Here is a 21,742-nt window from a genome sequence, read left to right on the forward strand (position 1 = left end):
GGTTATTTCTTTTGTTTTGAAACAGTCTCACTATGTAGCTCTGGCTAGTCTTGAACTCAAGAGATCCACCTTGCCTCCCGACAGCTGAGGTTAAAATATGCATGTCTGGGTGCCTGGACTTCTGCCCAGCTGTTTCCAGTCCCTGCCGCTTCACACGGGCAGCAGCTGCACCTTACACAGAGCCTGAGCTCAACTTCAATGAGCTAAGCTTCTTCAAATATTATAAAGTTGATCCAGAAAATTGTACATTTGTAGGAGTAGGTTTATTTCAAACCATAAAGATACATATATTACTTTTTATTACATGTAATAAGTAATTTTAAGCTTAAAGTATATAAAGTTTCACATGTTTAAAGTTAAAAAAATTTTTAATTGTAGACCATCTAAAAAGCCAAATAAGCTGGATATATCTTACAACACAGGTTTATACCTTAAATATTCACATTTCAAAAGGTGTCTGTGAAGATTAAAAACTGAGTAAGATTATTTACAAGTGGCAATGATTATGATCTCCTTGTCTCTGGAAGAACAGGTTAACTAGGAATGGAGGGCTCTACAAGTATGGTTCACCAGTACACGGCATGGTCTGCCGCTGCTGCCGACGCCGCCTGGGAGTGATGGCTGTGGAGGCACAACATCAGCACCAATCCTAAGCACTTCTGCCACTGAGCAGACGCAACTTTCAACTGAAGATGGAGGAACAGCACTTGAGCACCGCATCCCTGAGGGAGAGAAAATACAGTGAACGTGCGCATTCCCACGGAACCAAAACTTTGCTGGGAATCACTTAAAATATTTGCAAGTGCTTTTAAAGTGTTTTTGCTAATTTTTGAAAAGGTATTTATCACAGGAATTTTTACTAACATGTAATCAGTCTAGACATGTCCAACAGTGGGTGTGAATGAAGACAATGTGGTGTACATACACAGTGGAAGTTTTCTTTCTTTCTTTTTTTAAGATTTATTTTTCTGTGTGTTGTATGTGTTTATGTGAGTATCTGCCATGAGTGTGGGTTGGCTGCAAAGTCCAGAAAAGGAAAACAGATCTCCTGGCTCTGCAGCTACCGGCAGTTAGGAGCCACCTGACCACGGATGGTTTGGCCCTCTGGGGAGCAGCAAACACCCCTGAACCATCTCTCCAGCCATAGAGAAGAACGAAGAATCCTGCCACTTGCTGGAAAACAGGTTGAACTGTCAACCTAACACAGTCTAGAACTGCCAGGGACTCTCAACTGAAGGGTTGCTCCAATAAGACTGGCCGCCTGGGGGCAAGTTTGTGGGGGACTGTTTTGATTATTAATTGGTAGAGGAGGGCTCAGCCCACTGTGGACAGCTCCAGTCCCTGGGAAGTGGTCCTGAGCCTTGTAAGAAAGCTGGCTAAGCCTAAGTCCCCAAGAAGCTAGTAATCATGATCCTCCATGGTTTCTGCTTCAGGTTCCTGCTTGAGTTCCTGCCCTGACTTCTCTTATGATGGGCTGTGACCCAGAAGTGTAAGTCAAGTAAGGCCTCTCCTCCCCGAGGTCACTGTTGGCTGGCGTGTTTTTACAGGGTTTTACGGGTTTAAGATCTTCACTGTGCTCGCTCCTATGTGGAATCTGGCCATTTCAGTCTTTGTTCTAGACCTTCCCAGGTTTGGATCTGGCCAGACAGTGGCGGGGCATCGTGGTGGAGGAAGTGTGAGCAAAGCCGCTTGCTCCAGAATCCAGAAAGTAGACAGTGAGTCTGATTTTTAAGGTAAAATGTTTATCATTGCATTCTAAGCATCCCCAAAATAATGTGATAAACTTCGGCTTTCACATTTTCTTCTCTCAGTGTCTGAACCATTACACAATGTGCTTAAAATTAAAAAAAAAAAAAAAAAGGAAACTTACTGTTCAAAAAACCCACTAATAAAACATGAAATGTCTTCTTCACGCTGCCTGAGGCTCTCCAATTCAGGAGCCTTCACTTGTGGGGCACGTGGTCATTTTCTAGCCACTGTGCCCTCAGCAGAGACTTGACTTGGATGTGAAAGGGCAGTGTGTGTGTCACTGACCATCCCTCCACATTGAAAACACTGGGTCCTCCTAACTGAGCCCAGCTAGTGACTCCAGCTCGGTAAGTTACCTCTGCTCCTGACCCAGGGCCTCCTTCTGCAGTTCACACTGCTTTGCTTCCTCTCCTTTTAAGTTTTTGTCAAAAACAATCACAATGAGAAACAGAATAAAAACAGACTTTCTCCCATTGTTCATACCAGGTATATAATTCTGCTGGTTTTAAAATATATAAGGTGGCTTCAGATTCCAGAGACAAAGCCCTACCTCACCAGAATCATTTTCCCCCAAATCTATCAGGTTGAAGGTTGGAATTAAGTTATGCTTTTCTTCCACAACTAAATCACTGCTTCTCTAGAAGAGCATGCAGAATCAGCAAGGTACACCACAAAGGCTTCTGTGGGTGAGGATGTCTACCTATCACACCTGGTGAGCATCCTGCTGGCTGAGAACATTAATGTACCACGCCTGATTCCCCATAACCTCCCCCATTATTTTCCAAAATAGAATTAGCCTTGCTGGAGTCTGGGCTCTTAGTTACTAAACAGAAAGATGCAGATTTCTTTTTTAAAGTCCCTGTTAGTGTTCACAGAGCAAGGTAGGAGCAAGCACCTCTCCACCTGCTACCCATATCAGGACGTTCACCTGAAGGAGTTCATATGCCAAGCTTTTAAAAATCATACTTAAAAATAACTTTCTTAAAGCAATGAATCAACATTAATTAAAAAGCCTCCTACATATCTGCTGTTATGACAGGGTCTCACCATGTAGCCCTCTCTGGCCTGGTGCTCACTATGTAGACCAGATGGGCCTTGAACTCACAAAAGTGGGGTTAAATCTTTATGTGAAAATTTATTTGAACTCACGTCCAGAAGGAATAAGATGGAAATCAGAGGAGCTCACCTTGCATACGGGATGTAGGACAGACTGTACCTGCAAGAGAAAGTCAAAAGTATTGACACTTCTATACGACAGCCCCTATTCCCACTGGTCGCATCCACTAGCCACCTCAGCAGCAGAACACAGGACAGCAGTTTTCAAACTGTGACTCCAGTCTCAGCAAGAATCAACCAGGAGCTTGTGGGGTTCTGTTTTGCTATGCTGGGGATGGAACTGGGTCTTCTCCCGCTGAGCCCCACCCACAACTGACAATGTTTTAGTAAACATGCATCAATGTGATGCTTTCTGCGGAAGTTAACCTCTCATCCTTCCAGCAGAAGCTAACTGGTGACAACTTCCTGGAGAAAAGCCAACCAAGCACAACACATCAGACAGAAGCCAAATCTTAGAGAGTAGCCAGTGCGGTTTAGCTTAGGTTCTTCACATTTCAAGGAAAAGTCAAGTAACACTACATGGTGAGTTGGATGTGACATCTCAGTGGAAAGGTAGGAACAGAGCCAAAAGAAGAGCGGAGTCCAGCTAGTGACACAAGTTGGGAAGGGTTGCAACCACTAGGAGGCAAGCAAGGGAAATATGCCTGACAGGAAGAGAGGTGAGGAGACAGAGTAAGACACACAGGGCTGTAAGGCGGAGGTGGGACTGGAAGGGTCACACAGCAACAGAGAGTAGAATGCCTGGGGCATCAGACACCCCAGCTCACCCTGCACTTTTCCTCTCGTTAGAATTCAAGTGTCTTTGCCTACATTTCCAATCAGTTCTCTTCCCCCACAGCTAGTGCACCCTACCACTCGGCTCTCCCTGGACGTACCAGTGAGGCACACCGTCCAGAATGGGCCCCATCCCACCTGACTTTGCAGGAGCCCATGTCTCTGACCCCTTTTCTAGGCTCACTAGGATCCAAACAATGCTTCGAACATCCTAGACCATTTTCATTCTGTAACTGGTATAAGGAGACTTACCAGGTCATCGACAGGAACTGCAATATGCAGAAGAGTAAAGCCAGCCCCTTCTTCCGCCACTACAACAAACACCACACTGGATTTTAAACACTGTCATTTAAACAGGTTCAAGTCTTCCCTTTAAATTGGACAGCCCTATTTGTTAAATGCTATCTCTGTCTTCAAGAACCTGATCATCATAAGTACATTTCCCTCCCAATGCCTCTCTATTATCTTAAATGCTATGAAGCACACATCAAGTGACCACAGTTGTGTACAGGCTGGAGATAAGTGTGTACAGGCTGGAGATAAGAACCCCTCGCGGACACAACTATAAACCGATGTAACCTCTGCTAGCACCAACATTGAAAACACCATGTAAAATTTACTTATGCCTCCCTGCTCCTTCTCAGGATTTTTTGGTTTTTGGAGGTATTTGTGCTACACAGCCCAGGCTGGCCTTGAACCTTCAGTAACCCCCCTGCTTCAGCCTCCCATGTGCTAGGAATACAGGCAGCACTCCCATGCCTGGCTTCTTGAGGTGTTTTAAAGGACAGGTGCACTACTGCAGTTTTCTGGGATAATCTAGAGTTCCTACAGTGCTCTAAGATAGCTGACTTGAGAATTCCTAGTTTTCCTGGGGAAGAGGGTGAGCAGTGTTGAGATCAAATCCAGGACTTGCCTCCAGCTGGGCAAGTGCTCTATCCCTGAGCTACATGCCTATCCCCTGCCCTTTAAGGGGAGGGGTCAGCAAGACAAACCAGTGGGTAAAGGTGCTTGATTGCCAAGCCTGACAACCTGAGTTTAATCCCTGGCACCCCCACTTTAGAAAGAGAACACCGACTCTTGCAAGTTGTTCTCTGACTTCACCTGTGCACTGTGGCACACTCACACACGTGAGACCCTTAGCTGGCCACAAATTCAAGAGCTCTGTCTGCCTCTGCCTCCTGGGTGTACTAAAGACATCACCAGCACACCCAGCCCTGACGGGAGATTCTTCTGTTTCCAGTCTGTCCCATGGCACTGCTGCTTCACCCTGAGGCACAGAGTCTGCAGCAGGCAAAGCAGAGCACGGGCCTTGCCGAGGCTCTTCCCAGGCTAGGATGCTGTCAGAGTATGAGGGTTCTCACAGGGACCTACACTTAACAACTTCTGTGTAGGTGGTAAACAGCAGAGTCCACCTCACATCTAGCCAACAGGGTGTCTCCAGCCTTGTTTCAGGTACACCGACTCTCTGGAGGGTTGATGAAACTGGACTCTGAGATGTTCTAAATGACGGTGGAGCGGGGACTGTCGGCAGAGAGCCAGCAGAGCTGACATAACTTACCCACAGAGCAGCACACAGGGTAAACACGAAGCACAGCTATAGGGAAGGAAAGAGTTAATGAGCAATCTGAGGTTCTTCAGGGGCCCAACGTAAATGCACAAGCCCTCTGCATTCCTTGCCCAGATAGCATATTATGGGGTATGTGAGACAGTGGACTCTGTTGTTGTCCTAAGCCTGTCACAGCTGCTCCCCGGCTCCAGCAAACGGAAGCACTCCACAACGTGCTGGTCACGTAAGGGAAGGACTCTGAAAAGTGAGGCTTAGAACAAAGAGGCCGTCCCAAGGCTCTTGTGGTGATGCCCACAACGGCTGTGACCAGCAGTGCCGACAGCTTCAGCGTGCTCCACCATGCTCACTTCACAGCGTGGGACGATGTGTCACACAGGGCAGGGGCCTGGACACACACCCTGCACAGCCAGGCCACCTGGGCAGGCGAGGGGGAACTCAGGTGGGAGTCCCAGTGAGGAAGGCCTGACGGGATCCCAGTCTGCCCCAGGAGCTCTGGCCCTGCCTAGGGCTCAGCTTTCCTCTAACAGGAGGGAGGGTGTCCGCCCACTGCTCTGCACCGGGGCAGTGGGCTATCCTCACCATTACTGTGAGGCAGGATCTGTGCAGGCAGGAACTAGCTCAGTCAACGCTCCCTGGAAAGGGCGTGACTCGTGCACTGCCAGGGAGGGCCATGGAAACAGCCAGAGCCCCCAAGACATGGTTTACGCTTCCAGCATTCTAACAGTTATCAACTCAACACGTAAGTGCCAAGACATCACCAATAAAGCAACCATAAGCACAGTATGAGAGAAACACAGGCTTCTCGTAGTTTAATAAGAGTGGAAGGTGAATTCCTAGTAAGCCGATCAAGTTAAGTGTATATACATGTGCTGATATAGGTGAATCTAGGAAACTCAATCACCAAAGCTCTAAGAATGGAAATAAAACTGAAGTTGAACAAAGACAAAAAATATAATTAAGCCAAACTCAGTTCAAGCTGACAGAAGGACAAACTAGTTAAATAAATATTCTGTATCTAGAAAGTAATAGAGGTTGCTTGTGTTTTAAAAGCCACCCTTAAAGGAGGGGGAAAAAAGGACCCGCTAATGCTGGAACTTGATTTCTTTAAGAATCACAAATGTTCTAAGAACCCAACATCAGGATCAAGTGGACCGGAAAGGGAAGATGGGAGGAGGGATGTGAGCCTGGGTTCCCTGCCCACTCTACACCAAACACCCACCAACTAATGCACCCCAAGACCCTCGCCATGTGGAGTGGTACAAGCTTTCACCGAGCAACAGCCACAGTGAGACGCAACACCATCCCAACAGCCAATCAGCAAACAGGAGGAGACAGAAGCCAACAGTTAGAAGTCTGCTTCTTCCTGAGAGGAGCCGATGGATTCCAAAGTAGTCTACCTTCTCTCCTTCCCTCTGAAGAAGAGACATCCCAACAGATGTAATTGAAGACACAACCAGCTCTGATTTTCCTAACTGCTCCCAGCTATATAGCAAGCATGCAACAGGAAGCAGGCACCCAGCCAATATATTAGACAATGCTGTGTAAGTCAAACCCTTTAATCACACAGCCTTGAGAACATTATTTTACAAGAGTTAACAGGTACTCACAGCAATAATGCAGAAAAGACTTCAATAAGTTTATAAAATTAACGTTATTTACTTACAAGCATAATAATTGTGGCAAGCAATCTTGTCGTTTCAAACATTTTCTTCAGCTGCTTCACAGGTCCCATTAAGAAGCATGTACTATTCAAGACAAAGAGATGGCTCTAGTCTGGCTATGCCAGCAGAGAACTGCTATAAAATAAACTGTGTGAGTTGTTTAATTCTCCCTGACTTGCCTGTGGGTTTATTGTCTTTGTCGCTATTTGGGACAATGCCCAGGCTGGCCTTACACACCTCACACTCTTGTCTCAGTCTCCTGTGCTCCATATCTTTCTATGCAGCCTGAGCTAGCCATAAACTCACAATTCTCCTGCCTCAGCCTCCTGAGTGCTGGGGATTTCTTTTCATTTTTATTATCATTTTGAGACAAGGTCTAGCTACACAGCCCAGGATGGCTAGACTCTGATTTTCTGCTTCTCCTCCAGAGGATGGCTCTTACATGCATGTCCACCATGCACGGTTTTTCCCCCTTAACTTTGAAAGGACACTTCAGGACATGCCATGGCCTTAATGTAACATTGGTATGACAGTGGGAAGGGGTGAAGAGGCCACCTGGGTGGAAGCAAGGCCTTGAGGGGACCCTTCAAACACAGTATTGCATGCAACCCCTCAGGGATCCAGGGTGCAGCCCTCAGCGGACAATGGAGGCCCTGAATTGTAGAAATGTGAGAAACACATCTGTCCTTACAGTCTGTGGTATTGTTAAGGCAGCACAGACTGGACTAAGACATTCTATTCATCACAACACAGCAATAGTCTCAGAAACACCAGAACCCACCCCAACAGTTCCTAGTCCCTGCGGCTCACCACCTTCCTCTGCACTACACCCACAGCTTCGCTCCCCAAGAGCCAGGACTGGAGGGTCGCTCTCTATGCTCCCCGAACATACTACTGGCCATGTGCATCCCTGGTACTCAGTCATACAACAGCAGCATTACAGAATGAACATAAACTGTGCTGTGGAATTGACATTTATAAACAGTGAACAGCTATGCAGTGGTGGCACATGCCTTTAATTCCAGCACTGGAGGTAGAGGCAGGAGGATCTCTGTGAGTTCAAGGACATTCTGTTCTACAGAGGAGTTCCAGGACAGCCAAGGCTACACAAAGAAATACTGTCTTGGGGGAAAAAAATCAACAGAAACATGCTACCTACAAAGAACTTATTAGAAAGGAAATCTAGTACCAACAACAAACAAGGCATTTTGAGAAGCCAAAGTACACACACCTGGCCAGCGCAGCAAGGTTGCCAAGGGTATAAAATACAGCAAAGAGCTTAACGCCATTGGGGAGCCACAGCAAACCAGTTCCCTAGAGCAGAAATTAGATTAGTTCATAACAATGCGATCCTAACAGTCTAAAATTTGAAAGTGCTTCTACAGCAGTTGATCCTAAGTACTATACAATACATGCTTAAACACAGGGGAGGGAGCATGGTCTCTTGAACCAGTGTACACAAATGTGCGGAAGCAGAACTGTCTCCACACTGTCAGTAAATGGTCTGAAACTAAGTATTCATTTGAATGCCAAGTTAAAACAGGCTTAATAAAACACATCTAAATTATTGACTGTCCAGTTTCAACATAAATTGGTGTTCTAAATACAATTTTAACATTTTCCTCAAATCACCATAACATTAATTTCTGCTTATCTTTTTGTTGTTGTTGTTGTTGTTGTTGTTTTTTGTTTTTGGAGACAGGGTTTCTCTGTAGCTTTGGAGCCTGTCCTGGACTAGCTCTGTAGACCAGGCTAGCCTCGGAACTCAGAGATCCACCTGCCTCTGCCTCCCGAGTGCTAGGATTACAGGCGTGTGCCACCACCGCCCGGCCTCTGCTTATCTTTAATCCCTGCACATTTATTTAAGGTCACTGTGTTCCATCAAAATAATCCAAGAGACATTTAGATAAAGCAGCCTACTTTTGTTGGTTCTAAATGAATTACTCATTTAGCACAATATAAACTATCAAATAAGACAAAGCCTTAACTCACAAGGATTGAAAAGAAAATGCCAGCAACAAAGCATATGATGAACCACTTCAATCTGGTGTTGAAGCTAAGGGATGAGGCATCCAGAACCTTAGGGAAGAGGAGATAATTGAGAACGTTAAGTCGGCATGTATGACTCTGACTCTACGCTCTGTACATTAAGCAAGCCTTTTGTTTCTGGTTTTTTGTTTTGTTTTAGGTCTTTTTTTGTTTTGTTTTGTTTTGTTTTTTGACAGGGTCTCTCTATGTAGCTCTGGCTGTCCTGGAAGTCTCTTCATAGACTAGGCTGGCCCCAAACTCACAGAGATCTGCCTGCTTCTGCCTCCCAGGTGCTGAGAATAAAGGCACGTACCACCACGTTCATTTGAACATGGACCTGACTCTGTTTCACTCTAAGCAAAGCTGTCATTTCTATGGTTCTAAGGGACAATAAACATCACATGATTCTGGGAAGCAACCTGGTAGGTATAGTTACAGTACTGTTCATCTCAAAGTCCTTCCCCACTGGGTGCAGCACATGCATGTTCATCTTAGGCAGAACAACACAATGCATGACACATCTTTAAAGTGGGAAGCCAGGCGGGCAGCATGTTGGAAACTGCTGAAGCTGGGCTTGCCACATCACAACAGGAATTCGTGTGCACCTCTTACAATCCCCTTGGTTACCACTCCTTACCTCAGCAGATCATCTGAGAATCCTTATGCAGCATGAAAAGCAGATAAAACATTAAGTTTTCTGTCAGCACAATACAATACACTTAACGTATCTTAAAATGTCTTTGCAATGCACTTTAACTCAGACAACATTCTATTTCAGCAATGCCAACCATTTACAGCCCAACTGGACATATAGTTGTAAACAGAGTGAACAGCCTACAGACACCCAAAGCCCCTTCTCACCAGGGATTTATACACTCTGTATATTTTAACCACAGAATAAAAACCCCAAATGTTACATCACTTAGCCAATGACCTAGTGGTTCATTCTTCAGATTCTGCTGTCACACACATCAGAACAACATGATGTGTCATACATGCATCCCATTTTCACTATCAGTTAAACGTGGTATAACAGTCACTAGTCACAACTTCTAAAAGTTGCTGCAATCTGGCAATGACATTATAATTTATGGAGAAAGAAAAATACACTCATTTTTACTTTTCTCTAAGAGCTTAAGTCATTTCATTGTTTCTAAGCTCAAATAATAGTTCTTTTTCAAGGGTCTGCTTAGTTTCCCCCCAATCAACAAGCACATGTAATTATCTGTACGATAGGTTTCCCTCTCTTCCTACCATTTCCATGGGACGATCTGAAAAATGCAACATAATGACCAATCAGTTCCACTATAAACATGAGTCCACAAGCCAACAATGTGTGGTGGGTACAGAAACCTCATGGGGACAGACAGGAAGCCTCTCACCCAATCCTCCAGCTCTGCAGCATCTGTGTCCACAAGCTTCTTTACAGCCAAGAGAAGCAACCCATCATCTGTCACCTCTTCAGTCTCAGGAAATACTCACACAACTGCCACCAATTGTTTTACTTGTCACCAGAAGAAGGAACAAAAAGCAAGAGCCATGCTGTGGATGGTCTTTCTGAACGGTGTGAATATGTGCTGCTCTCAGTGGTTGACGAACAAAGCTGCTCTGGCCTATGGCAGGGCAGAATACAGCTAGGCAGGAAAGCCAGACTGAATACAGGGAACGAGAACAGAGTGGAGTGGGGCAGATACGAGCCTGCCGCCCAAGGAGCAACATGTCAACAGACTGGGTAATGTCACAGCCACATGGCAAAAACAGATTAATAGAAATGGGTTAATTTAAGATGAAAGAGCTGACTAACAAGAAGCCTGAGCCATAGCCCAAACAGTCTGGAATTAATATTAAGCCTCTGAGTGGTTATTTTATAAGCTGCTGCGGGCCAAGCAGGACACAGAAAAACTTCTGGCTACAGAGCCACTTTTTCTATTCTCGAGGACTTCTTGCCATCACACTCAACTGATAAGACACAGGAAGGAATCAGGACCAAAAGATGAACCACAGATGCAGACTCCTTGGTGGTACGGGCACTGAGAACAAATATACCCACCACACTGTTGAAGCCACCTCTGCACCTGGGCCTGATGGATTGGCTAGTGCTCAGGCTACAACTCCTGTGCTACACCTCCTGTCCTGCCGGAAGAGTGCAGGGGGCAGAGACCAGAGTCTAGTTCTCAAGAGAACACAGCTGAGGTTCTCAGTTGACAAGAGCTCTAATTCCTGTATGCCCCTCCATTCCTCTCCCCAAATAACTGGTGTATAGAGAGACACTAATCAGCAGAAGCTGGAGGCCCTGCTCCTCAGGGCCATCTGAGCAGTGTACCTTTCCCCTGGGGTCATGGGGTAGAGAGCCCCTCTGCCCCAAACATTCGTTGCCTAGGCCCTCACTAGCTTTTTGTTCTCTTCTTCAGGACTCCTGGCCACAAGTCACCCCAGCCCACAAGGTGGGTCTTGCATGATCTCCATATTCAACATGGAGAGCCAATCCTTTCTCCAGTGGATTTCTCTTTTCATACTACCCATTAACAGAGCCCTCTCTCCCTGCAATCACTCCATCTCTGAAACCCTTGCTCAAAACCCCAGTCTTGGGGCTGGAGAGATGGCTCAGCAGCTAAGAGCAGCCTCAGATGCTCTCGTATTGGACCTGGGTTCAACTCCCAGCACCTACACGGTGGTCACCATTCCTAGCTCAAGTTCCAGGGTATCAGATGCTTTTTTCTGGCCTCGGTGGTCATCAGAGATGCACATGGTGTGCATACATGCATATGGGAAAACACTCACACACACAAAAAAAATAAATCAATCTTAAAAAACAACAACAAAAGTATCCTCATAGCTGCCACCTTGCTGCCTCACAGCCCCCCAGAGGCCTTAGCTCTCCTCATTTTATTGGCAATTATGTTTTCATACCGCTTCAAGACAACATCCAAAGTTCTCGTCCCGCTGCCTCCACTTTGGGCTTCCTACTCTGCATCAAGCCTGTTTCCCTGAGCTCCTGGGTTGAGCATACCGGAGGACAGAGATACGTCAGTGTGTCACCAACTTTTCTGGGCCGCCAGAAGGCTACTTGGCCTCTGACCGCTCTCTCCTCTCCCTCCCTCCCTCCCTCTCCCTGTCCCCCCCATCTCCCCCACACCCTCTTTCAACCAGCCTTCTTACATACAGTTAACTACCTCAGGCCTCCTAGCTCTGCTTAAACAGACACCTTAGGCAGACTGCACTTACTGACAACAGAGAACACTGAGGCGGCAGAGGGAACTCGCTCACAACTGCCCTAGTGTCGTCATCCAACAAGAGTACAGCCCCCAGGTTCAGGTTCTGGACACCTGGGGGAACTGTTTGGGCAAGATCAGGGGTACGGCCTTGGCAGACGTGTGTCGCTGGGGTGGACTCTGAGGTTTCCAAAGCCCACACCATTCCCAGCTGGCTCTCTCTGCCTTGTGTCCATGACTCAGAGGTGAGTTCTCAGCTACTGCTTCGGGTCCATGCCCACCTGCCTGTAAGTCTCAAATACACTTTCTTCTCTAAGTTGCCTTGATTACAATGTCTTATCACAGTAACAGAAAAGTAACTAAGACTCCCACCTACAAGAGCATCCAGGCCCCTGCCTGACCCTGAGGTCCCAGGGAGGGGCTCTGCCTACCTTTCCCAGGTACACACTTGCCTACCTGCTTTGGGGCCCCACCCCTCAGCCCCTGTGCAGGAACTGACACTCCAGGGTTTCCTCTCTACTGAACCATTCTCTCCCCCCAACAGCCTACTTTTAAATGCACTTAGGACTCTTCTACCTTAAAATAAAAATCTCATGTGATGTCTCTCTCCAGCCTCCACATCCATCCATCCATCCACTCACTGGTAGGAGAGCTACTATGTGGATGTGAGAGTGCTAGGTGAGGGGCTCAGCTCCTCAGTAAAAACAAAACAAACAAAAAACTTGAATGCTGACAGCCATGGTAATGCCTGTCTTTAATTCTAACACTTGGGAGGCAGAGACAGGAGGATCTCTGAGTTTGCCACCAGGAATGTCTACATAGTGAGTTCCAGTGCAGCCAGAGCTATATAGAGAGACCTTGTATGTTGTATGCTGTAACAAAACACTACCACCTGGGTAACTCACAAACAAGGTAAATTTCTCATGATTCTGGATGCTGGGAGTCCAAGATCCATTGTCAGTAGACATGGTGTCTGGTGAGGATACTGGTTCACAGGTGGCCCCTTCCTGTCGTCTCCTCACATGACAGAAGAGGAAAATGGTCTCCCTGGGGTCTCTTAACACTATCACACTGGGAGTCAGGTTCTAACATGCAGATTTGGGGGTACTCAGATTTGGCATTCAGAGAGTGACAGCCACAGCTTAGCTTATATAACTGGGGCTGTTGTTACCATCTTCCATGTAGAGAACTTGAAGGGGAAACATGGTATTATTTTCCTTTGCTGACATGCACTATTCATCCACAAGCAAACGACTTACATCCAACCCTGTGCTATGATGTCATGTCAGCGCTCCCCCAAACCCTCACCCTCTAGACACTGGTGCTAGAACGTGGGGCCTGAGACGTGCAGGACATAGGAACGGAGCCTTTGGCATAGGATTAGTTTCCTTTCCAAAGAGGTCCAGGGAACTCCCACACCCCTTCCACTGAAAGTGGAATGGTACATCCATGGGCCAGAAAGTGGCCCTCAGTAGACACAGATTCTGCTGTAACTATGATCTTGGGACAGCCAGCCCCTAGAACGGTGAAAAATAAGTTTCTGTGGTTTCTAAGCCACCCAGTCTTTGACTTCTGGTCCAAGTCCAGGAACACACAGTTCATGGCAGATACCTGTTAGGATTTAATTCACACAGGTCTCAGCCTCGTGGTGCTTACATGAAATGGGGGACAGGCAATCAATGGGGGAACAGGTGACAGATGCAAACAGGAGAGTAATTAGGAATGGGACTAGTCTCTCTGAAGACATTCAAGTGCTGACTCCACTTGAAGAGCCAAGTGGGGGCATTCCAGAAAAAAGATCTTGCCAAAGACTGCCAAGTTATACAGGTAGGAAAAGCCTCAGCTAAGGGAGCCAAGATACCTGAAGCACAGTGAGTCCTGGCAGGTGGAGGCGGGGCCAGGCCAATGCAGGCCTGAGGAGCTAATCTTGGTTTAAAGCTAATCTGGGTTTAACTCTAGGGACCACAGTGGTGGGAGAGCAGGATGGGGTTCTTCGAGGCCTGGTCAGGCCTTTCACTCTAGGAAGCCCTTTTAGACACCTCCTTAGGAGGGCCCAGAACCCTAGCTTCTAGTCAATCCTGGGCCTCAAGCTCGCCAGCAGCAGGATGGAGTGAGTAGTTTAAACCCCAGCATGCCCAGATACCCTTGTCTCACTCAGCCCCTGACAGGCACAGAACCATCTATTTAGAGGACCTGTTCCATCCTGCTGCACAAGCTTACCACGACTCAGGACTCCCCTCATCACTGCTAAGCCTGGGCACCTACAATCTGAGACCATCCTGGACTCTACACACAAACTTGCTGGTCCTCAGCATCTTCTAAGCATCCTTCAACTTCCGCCATACCCTCCCTAGGGGCCTGTGTTCTTCCCATACACCCTGCAGGACAAGCTCCTCCCTAGAGACACTGACTTCTTTCAAGGCCACCATGACAGTGCACTCCTGTTCCTCATCACTGTTACACCTGTCACCCTTGGAGAGTCATTCGGTCTTCTCATCTCTCAAGTCTTGATCCAATGGCTTCACTACTGGAACAAGCAAGCCTTGCAAATTCTGAATTTGTAATTTCTCCTCCAATGACCCAAGCTTCTCTCTTAGCTGGGCCATCCTGGTTGCTCTTCCAGAGCAAAACACTTATATACATAAAGCAAAAATAAATCTTAAAAAAGAAAACTGGAGTATTGAATCAACATGGCTGAGATCTCCCTCAAGAACAGGCTCATGTTTTCAGCCTCTACTACTCTGAAAGGTTCTTGAACTTGAGATGGTAAGGCCTAGTTGGCAGAAGTCACTCACTAAGAGATGGTCCCTTAGAGGGTTGTATCGTTGACTTCTGCCTCTGCTTCCTGGAGCTGTGACGTGAATGCCCTCTGCCACATATCCCTGCTACCAAGAACTGAACCGTCCACCAGGATGAGCTAAAGCCTTTGAAAATGTGAACCATAACATATCGTCCCTCTCCTTATACAGTTTCTGCGAGGTACTGTGGTCAGTGATAGGAAAATGACCAGTACAGTAGCTTATCCCTCACAGTAGAGCTACCATGTCCACAGCCTAGGAGAAGACACAATGGAATGCAGAATCCCGGCCTGCCAGCCTTTGTCTCCTACACTTGTCCCCCTTTCCCTCTGCCCCAGTCACTGTGGTTTCTTCACTGGCCTGGCACACACAGGCCACTGTTCTTAGGGCTCTGCACCCTAACAGAGAGGCTGACCACCCTATGCAACATGGGGACCTTAAGCTTCTCTGCCCACTTCACCTTTCCAGCCAAAGTGACACAAGAAGGCTTGTCTTCCACCAAGCTCTGAAGCATCACAGATGTGCCCCTGATACTGCACTTCCAGGAATAATGGGAGGCTCATCTCAGCACCCGGAGAGAGGCATGGGGAGGTTGTCAACCCTTACTGGCCTCGCAGAAAGACATTTCTGGAAGCAAACGTGGAGAATTGGAAGTCAAGCTGCGGATAGCCTTGAGTGTGTGAAGTGACATGATCGGAGCAGAAGCAACCCTCATCCTGAGAGTACAGGAAGGGGACTGGAATCCGAGAGCCTGTGAGGACAATCCACCCTCCAGATACTCCCAAGCAACTTCAGGAACAGTGTGCATGCACTGAGCTTTCCAGGAAAGGGCTGATTCTTATTTTGTAGTCAAAGAAATCTTGCCTGAGGTCAGTTCAACAGCTGCTTGGGTTGGATTTTCCTCTGCTCCCCAGAGATGGTCCCTCAGACTTCAGCCAGGGCCTGCTTAAATTGAAGTTCCCTCCATCTCAGACTTCTGGGCCTCCTTTTGCACTGTGGTATTTGCTGACGTTTAGCCAAAGAATCAGAAATGGGTATCCATTTCCCCAGAGAAGAGTCACAAAGCCCACGGAGTTCCATTTTTTAAGGGATAAATTAGTAAGTTTGTTTGTTTGTTTTTGTTTTTCCGAGACAGGGTTTCTCTGTAGCTTTGGAGGCTGTCCTGGAACTCGCTTTGTAGACCAGGCTGGCCTCGAACTCACAAAGATCCACCTGCCTCTGCCTCGCAAGTGCTGGGATTACAGGTGAATGCCACCATGCCCGGCAATTAGTAAGTTTTAATGTGCAAGTCTTAAATGACCCAAAGAATACCCAAGAGCCGTGTTGAAGGCCAACACAGGAGACGTTTGTACTGAATGCTTGTTTGCTATCCATTCCCTTGTTTGAGATATAAATTTTGTGCACTGGAGGCCTCTGTTGGTCACTATTAAGTCACTGATAGTGCCAACTATGTGGTAACCTGAGGATCTGCTGGAGTGAATAACTACTTCAAATGTACAGCCTATCACCTCCAGCCCCTTTGACCTTTGATCAATTTCTTCTCTACACACTTTCTTTCCTATCAGCATCAACAAGGTCAATTCCTGGTGCCCACACTTTAGAAGAGCACTGTCTGACACCATCCCTACAGTGGAGACCTCTCCTATGTGCAATATCTCAACAGCAACTATCCACCACATGCTACTCAAGACTTAAAGTTGGGCTGTCGAGCTAAGGAAATGCGTTTTAATTTTTAACATTTCAATTAAAATGGCTACGTGTGGGTTATAGCTATGGCACAGGTCTAGAGTAAGGAGTGAAGCATGGGGAAGCGGGGGGATCGGGGGATCTGTGATTGGTATGTAAAGTGAATAAAAACATTTCTTAATTTAAAAAAAAGCGAAGCATGGAACACTTCTTACTACCAAGCAACTTGCATAAGCCAAAGGAACTGCCATTCCTTATGTTACTATGTACAGGCTTTTGTATTGCATTACAATCCAGATTTCAGTTCTCAGGCGGACCTCTGTATTTCCAGGCTAGCCAGGGCTACACAGTGAGACCTTGTCTCAAAAAGAAGAGAACACCACAATATAGATTTCGCTTGTCTTAACACAGACTAGTTCACAGTCCTGCCAACGAGGAAGGAAGTCGAAAACGAAAAAGGAACAAACAAAAGATCTTCATGTAATACAAGTTCAAGGGCTCCATGTCTGTGCCAGGGCTCACCAAAATATGCTAGCATACAAAACACAAAGCAGTTCCTGTTTGCCTGTTTTAAACTCTCATAGAGGAAGTGAGCCTTTATCAAGTTTCACGTCTGGGTCACATGCAAGCACAAGGATTCTGTTAATAAAAAAAAACACATGCATTGCTAAGGCGGGCTGTCTTCACAGGCAACGTTCAGCACGGTGTAGCTTCACGTCTGCGCTCGCCTCCCCAGTCTCTAGCCCAGGTGCCAGCCCTGATCTCCTTCACTACAACTTCAGAGACAAAATAGGGCGAAGCTGAGACCTGGAATCCCTCGGTTGGCAACAGGCAGCCCGGCCCCCGAGGCCTGTGCCTCAGAACTCACTGCAAGGGCAGCAACACACGGTCGCGGGAGGGGCGGGTCCGGAGAAAGGCCGCGGCGAAGCGGTGGGCCCGGGACGGGCAGCCCCGGGCGCTCGGCGGCGACTCCCGGGCGGTTCGCAGCCCTCCTCCCTCCCTCCCTCCCGCCGTCGCCGCGGCCCGGGACGTACCTGCGACGTCAGGCCTTGCTCCTCGTCGTCCTCCCCGCTCAGGACGCGCCGCAGCTTCTCCATGGCCCTGTCCTCGGGCCGCCCCGCGGGCCACTAAATGCTCGCCTGCTCTGCACGCCCACCCGGAAGCCGGGAACCCGCACTTTCACGCGCTAGCCGGAAATCCGGGCTTCCGCTTCCTTCAAGCATGCGCGCCTCCTCGCCCTTTAAACGGCTGGGGGCGGGGGTGGGGAGGTAATTGTGGTCCGGAGCACGTCACTTCCGGTGCATCTACCCCGGCCCGCGGAGGGCTCGTGGTCGCGGGTAGGTGTTGCTTCCTCCACCTTCCGGCTCGTCCACCAGGAGGGCCTGAAAGTCAAGGCTGTCTGTCCAGCGTGGTGCCGAGAAACAGTGTCCGGTTGCGTGCCTCTGCTGCCCCGATTGCTTTGGTTTGAAGATCTGGTAATGAAATGTTTGACTCCTTCACTAATAGGCTTCTCCTTAAAATCGGATCAGGTAAAATAAAAGTACGAAAACCCATCCTTTTGCCCTTTGAAAAGTCATAAAAATGATAACGACTGTACAACAAAATCGTCCTTGAATATGTTTACACGTTTTCCTTTTGAAATATAGTTACGCTTCTATATTAAAAAACAAAACTGATGTCTGTAGTAATGGAAAATCTGCCTTCCAAAGATAGATGGACGTGCCAGCACTCACGGTGTAGTTGAAACCTCGATTTCAAGGAATCAGTATGTTCTTTAAAATAATTGGTGGCGGGTCATGAACACTGGTGATGTGTAAGTGTGTGGGAATGTCACAGTGAAACCCACTAATTTGTACAAATGATAGGTGTTAAATATAATAAGTATAAACGGCTGTGTCCTAGAATATGTCACAGAGGTGAGAAAGCCATTTAGCAACCCAGTTTTGCCTGAAAATTTACCCTTAAGTGTTCTGATTTAATATATGTGTCCCCCCTTTTCTGTCATTTAAAAAAAATTATATGTATATTTGTTTTACCTCCGGCTATGGCTGTGCATCACATTCATGCACTGCCTTTAGAGGCCAGAAGAGTGTCAGGATCCCCTGGAACTGGAGTTAGGGAAGCCTGTGAGCTGCCGTGTGGGTGCTGGGAAACCGAGAACCTCTGGACAGCCAAGCCATCTCTCCAGCCCATCTGTTATTCTTAAGACTGAGAAGTTCACATATGCACAAAACCTTATGTAGAACAGAAACCAGACAAGACATGTGTCTTTAAGTGTATGTTGCCTGGCAAATTGAATGATATGAAATAAAAGGGTAACTATTAAAAACAAAGAGTTATGTGAAGGCTTTATTATTTCTGGTACCCAAAAGCCAAACCTGTCTTCTGTATGTGAAATTTATTAGATCCATGGAGTGGGTAATAAAATGAGTAAGAGTGTAGACTCTGGGGAGAAGCTGCCGAGTTAGGAACACACACACACACACACACACACACACACACACACACACACCCCTGCTCTTCAGTAATCAGTACTGGGGAGAAGACACACACACACACACACACACACACACACACACAACTGTAGAGTTTGTGACAAGTCATCATAAACCCTGGCTTCAAAAGTGAAAATAAGCCAGGTGTAGGGGTGCAAACCTTTAATGCAGCACTTGGAGGCAGAGCCAGGCAGATCTCTAGGAGTTCGAGGCCAGCCTGGTCTAGTAAGTTCCAGGACAGCCAGAGCCAGATAGTAAGATCCTCTCAAAAAAATAAATAAATAAATAAAAAGAAAGAAAGAAAAAGAAACAACCCCCCCCCACTCCCGCCGGGTGGTGGTGGCACAAGCCTTTAATCCTAGCGCTGGGGTGGGGGAGGGCAGAGGCAGGTGAATCTCTTTGAGTTCGAGGCCAGCCTGGTCTACAAAGTCAGTTCCAGCACAAAGCTACACAGAGAAACCCTGTCTTAAAAAAACACCGAAAAAAAAAAAAAGAAAGAAAGAAAAGAAAAGATAAAAGAAACAACCCCCTGCCCCTAAAAGTTAAAAATAATGTTCATTCCTCCCTTGTAGGGCTGTTAGTGGGACTAATGGGAAGACACTAAAATCATCCATCTCACCTGCAGGCTCTGGGTTCATTAATGCTCCACATCAGTCGATCTTTGTAGCATTTTCGAGATCATTCAAGGTCAGGGTCAGAGTGGTGAGCATTTTAGGATTCCTTATCATCCTAGCTGAGATCCAGTGGGTAAGGCTGCCTATTTAAATACATATTGTAAACAGAATTCCCTTCTAGGCCCTGTTTGGTGCCCCACTTTTCACATTATTGTACTTTTTTTATTGGTGGTGGTAATTTATTATTTGATGGGCCAAAGACCCTCTGTCCTACTGAGGCCTCCTAAGCACAGGCTTTGATGCACCTTGTCAGGAAGACGGTTAGAGAAACCTGTTGCAGGCATGAGTGCTGTAGCTGTGTGTTCAACCTTAATAGTCAACACAACACAAAGAAAGCAGGATTACATATGAGCATCTGACAAAGTGAGGCCAGAGTTTCTCCCGGACCCAACTGACTGCTCAAGAACAAGAACTCAGTATTTTCTAATGCAGTGTCTGTGGTGACTTTCCTGGACATAAAGGATCCAAATAGCAAGAACTGTGTCTGGAAATAGAACAGGGCTGGCACTCACCCACAGCTGAACCAGTGTTGGTGTTTATCACCGTGGTACTGGTTCAGAACATACACATTCTGCTCTGGGGCCCTGTGTCTCTTCATGTTGTAGTGAATTGCCCAGGAAATATCAGCTTCCATTCTGCTTCCTTATTTTTCTGTCCCCAAACACAGGGTTTTCCGGTGGCAGCAAAATCCTTGCTTTCCAAGCCCAAGACAGCCCAGGTGTAAAATAAAGTTCTGAGTGGAGAGAGGCTGGACCCCTGGGAAAACAAGTCCTACCTAGGCACTGAGATAAGCTCCTAGCTATTAAGCCAGTTTTGGTGGTATACACCTTTAATTCCAGTATTTGGGAGAGGGAGAGACAGGTCCCTGTGAGTTCAAGGTCAACCCCAGCTACACAGAAAGATTCTATCTATCTTTAAAAAAAAAAGGGGGGGGGGGAGCTACCTAGGCATGAAAAGGATGCCACCAAGGAACCATCTGGAAAGACTCCACACTGTATGATGTAATGTGACATTCCCAAAAGGTCAAACTAGGCACTGGTTTCTGAGATTGGGGTGGGGTGTATATGGAAGAGCCAGAGGAACACAGAGGACTCCTGGGACAATGGGACTGCTTCTGGGTACTCTAATGATGGGTACATGGCAAGATCATTTGCTCCAGCCCGCATCATGTGCAGCAGCAAATGTGACTCCCATAACAGACAATGGACTATAACAAACGTGCAAGTTGGCTCACCAGGAGGAGAATACCCAGTATCATAATTAGGGCGAGGCTATTGTGGGAGGAAGGCAGATGAGAGGGGAAGTATGTGGGGCCCTGCTGTTTCCTGCCTGTCAGTGCTTCAAACTACTCAAGAAGATGGAGCTGTTAATATGAAATAGTGATTCCCTATCTCACTTGGGACCACCACTACAACAAAGCTAACAGTTGAGCCTCAGGACCCTGAGGATGGGAGAGCTGGGGGCACTCCAGGAGAGATCAGCTGTGGAAGAGGGCTGACATGACAGGAGCTGGCACACTGGGGTGGAAGGACAAAGTGCCCGGCTTGTGTTGGCACTAAGAGAACAAGGGTGAGAGAGGAACACGGGAAGAATCAGGCTGCTGAGGGAGCCGTGGAGACCTGTTCGGGTTCCGAACCATGTCCTCTGTAAGAGGCACAGGGGACCACTGAGCTCAGAGCTTAAGATAGACGTGGCTTTGCTTTCTGAGAAGCTCACTTCAGCTCAGGCACGGATGGTAAGTCCTGGGCCCAGAAATGGCTGCTCTGTGGCCTGTCAGATACTAGTAGGAGACCAGAGGAGGGCCACAGAAGCTCTGATGAAAGTAGCCTGCGGAAACAAGCAGATTCTGCACGTGGAGTTGGGCACTTGGCCCTGTGGTGGTGGTGTGGTGATGAAGGTACCGAGGGAAGGGTAGGGCTTGTGTCAGATGAGCCATGGGTCTGCCCTTGCATGCAGCTTCCACACACAGACGGTGTGATGGA

At 47.3% G+C, this 21,742-nt stretch overlaps 1 protein-coding gene across 1 annotated transcript; it reads right to left on the minus strand.

Moving 5' to 3' along the window:
- Positions 1-244: 244 nt before the first annotated feature.
- Sft2d1 (SFT2 domain containing 1) lies at positions 245-17,816 on the minus strand. The gene is made up of 8 exons (XM_036168887.1): positions 17,626-17,816; positions 8,860-8,946; positions 8,099-8,181; positions 6,870-6,951; positions 5,198-5,233; positions 3,892-3,950; positions 2,936-2,965; positions 245-722 (listed from the first exon to the last, which is right to left on the minus strand). The coding sequence occupies exons 1-8, from the start codon at positions 17,686-17,688 to the stop codon at positions 683-685; spliced, it is 480 nt and encodes a 159-aa protein (XP_036024780.1). The 5' UTR covers positions 17,689-17,816; the 3' UTR covers positions 245-682.
- Between the last annotated feature and the right edge of the window lie 3,926 nt (positions 17,817-21,742).

Source organism: Onychomys torridus, chromosome 19, assembly GCF_903995425.1.
Source record: "Onychomys torridus chromosome 19, mOncTor1.1, whole genome shotgun sequence".
Lineage (NCBI taxonomy): Eukaryota > Metazoa > Chordata > Mammalia > Rodentia > Cricetidae > Onychomys > Onychomys torridus.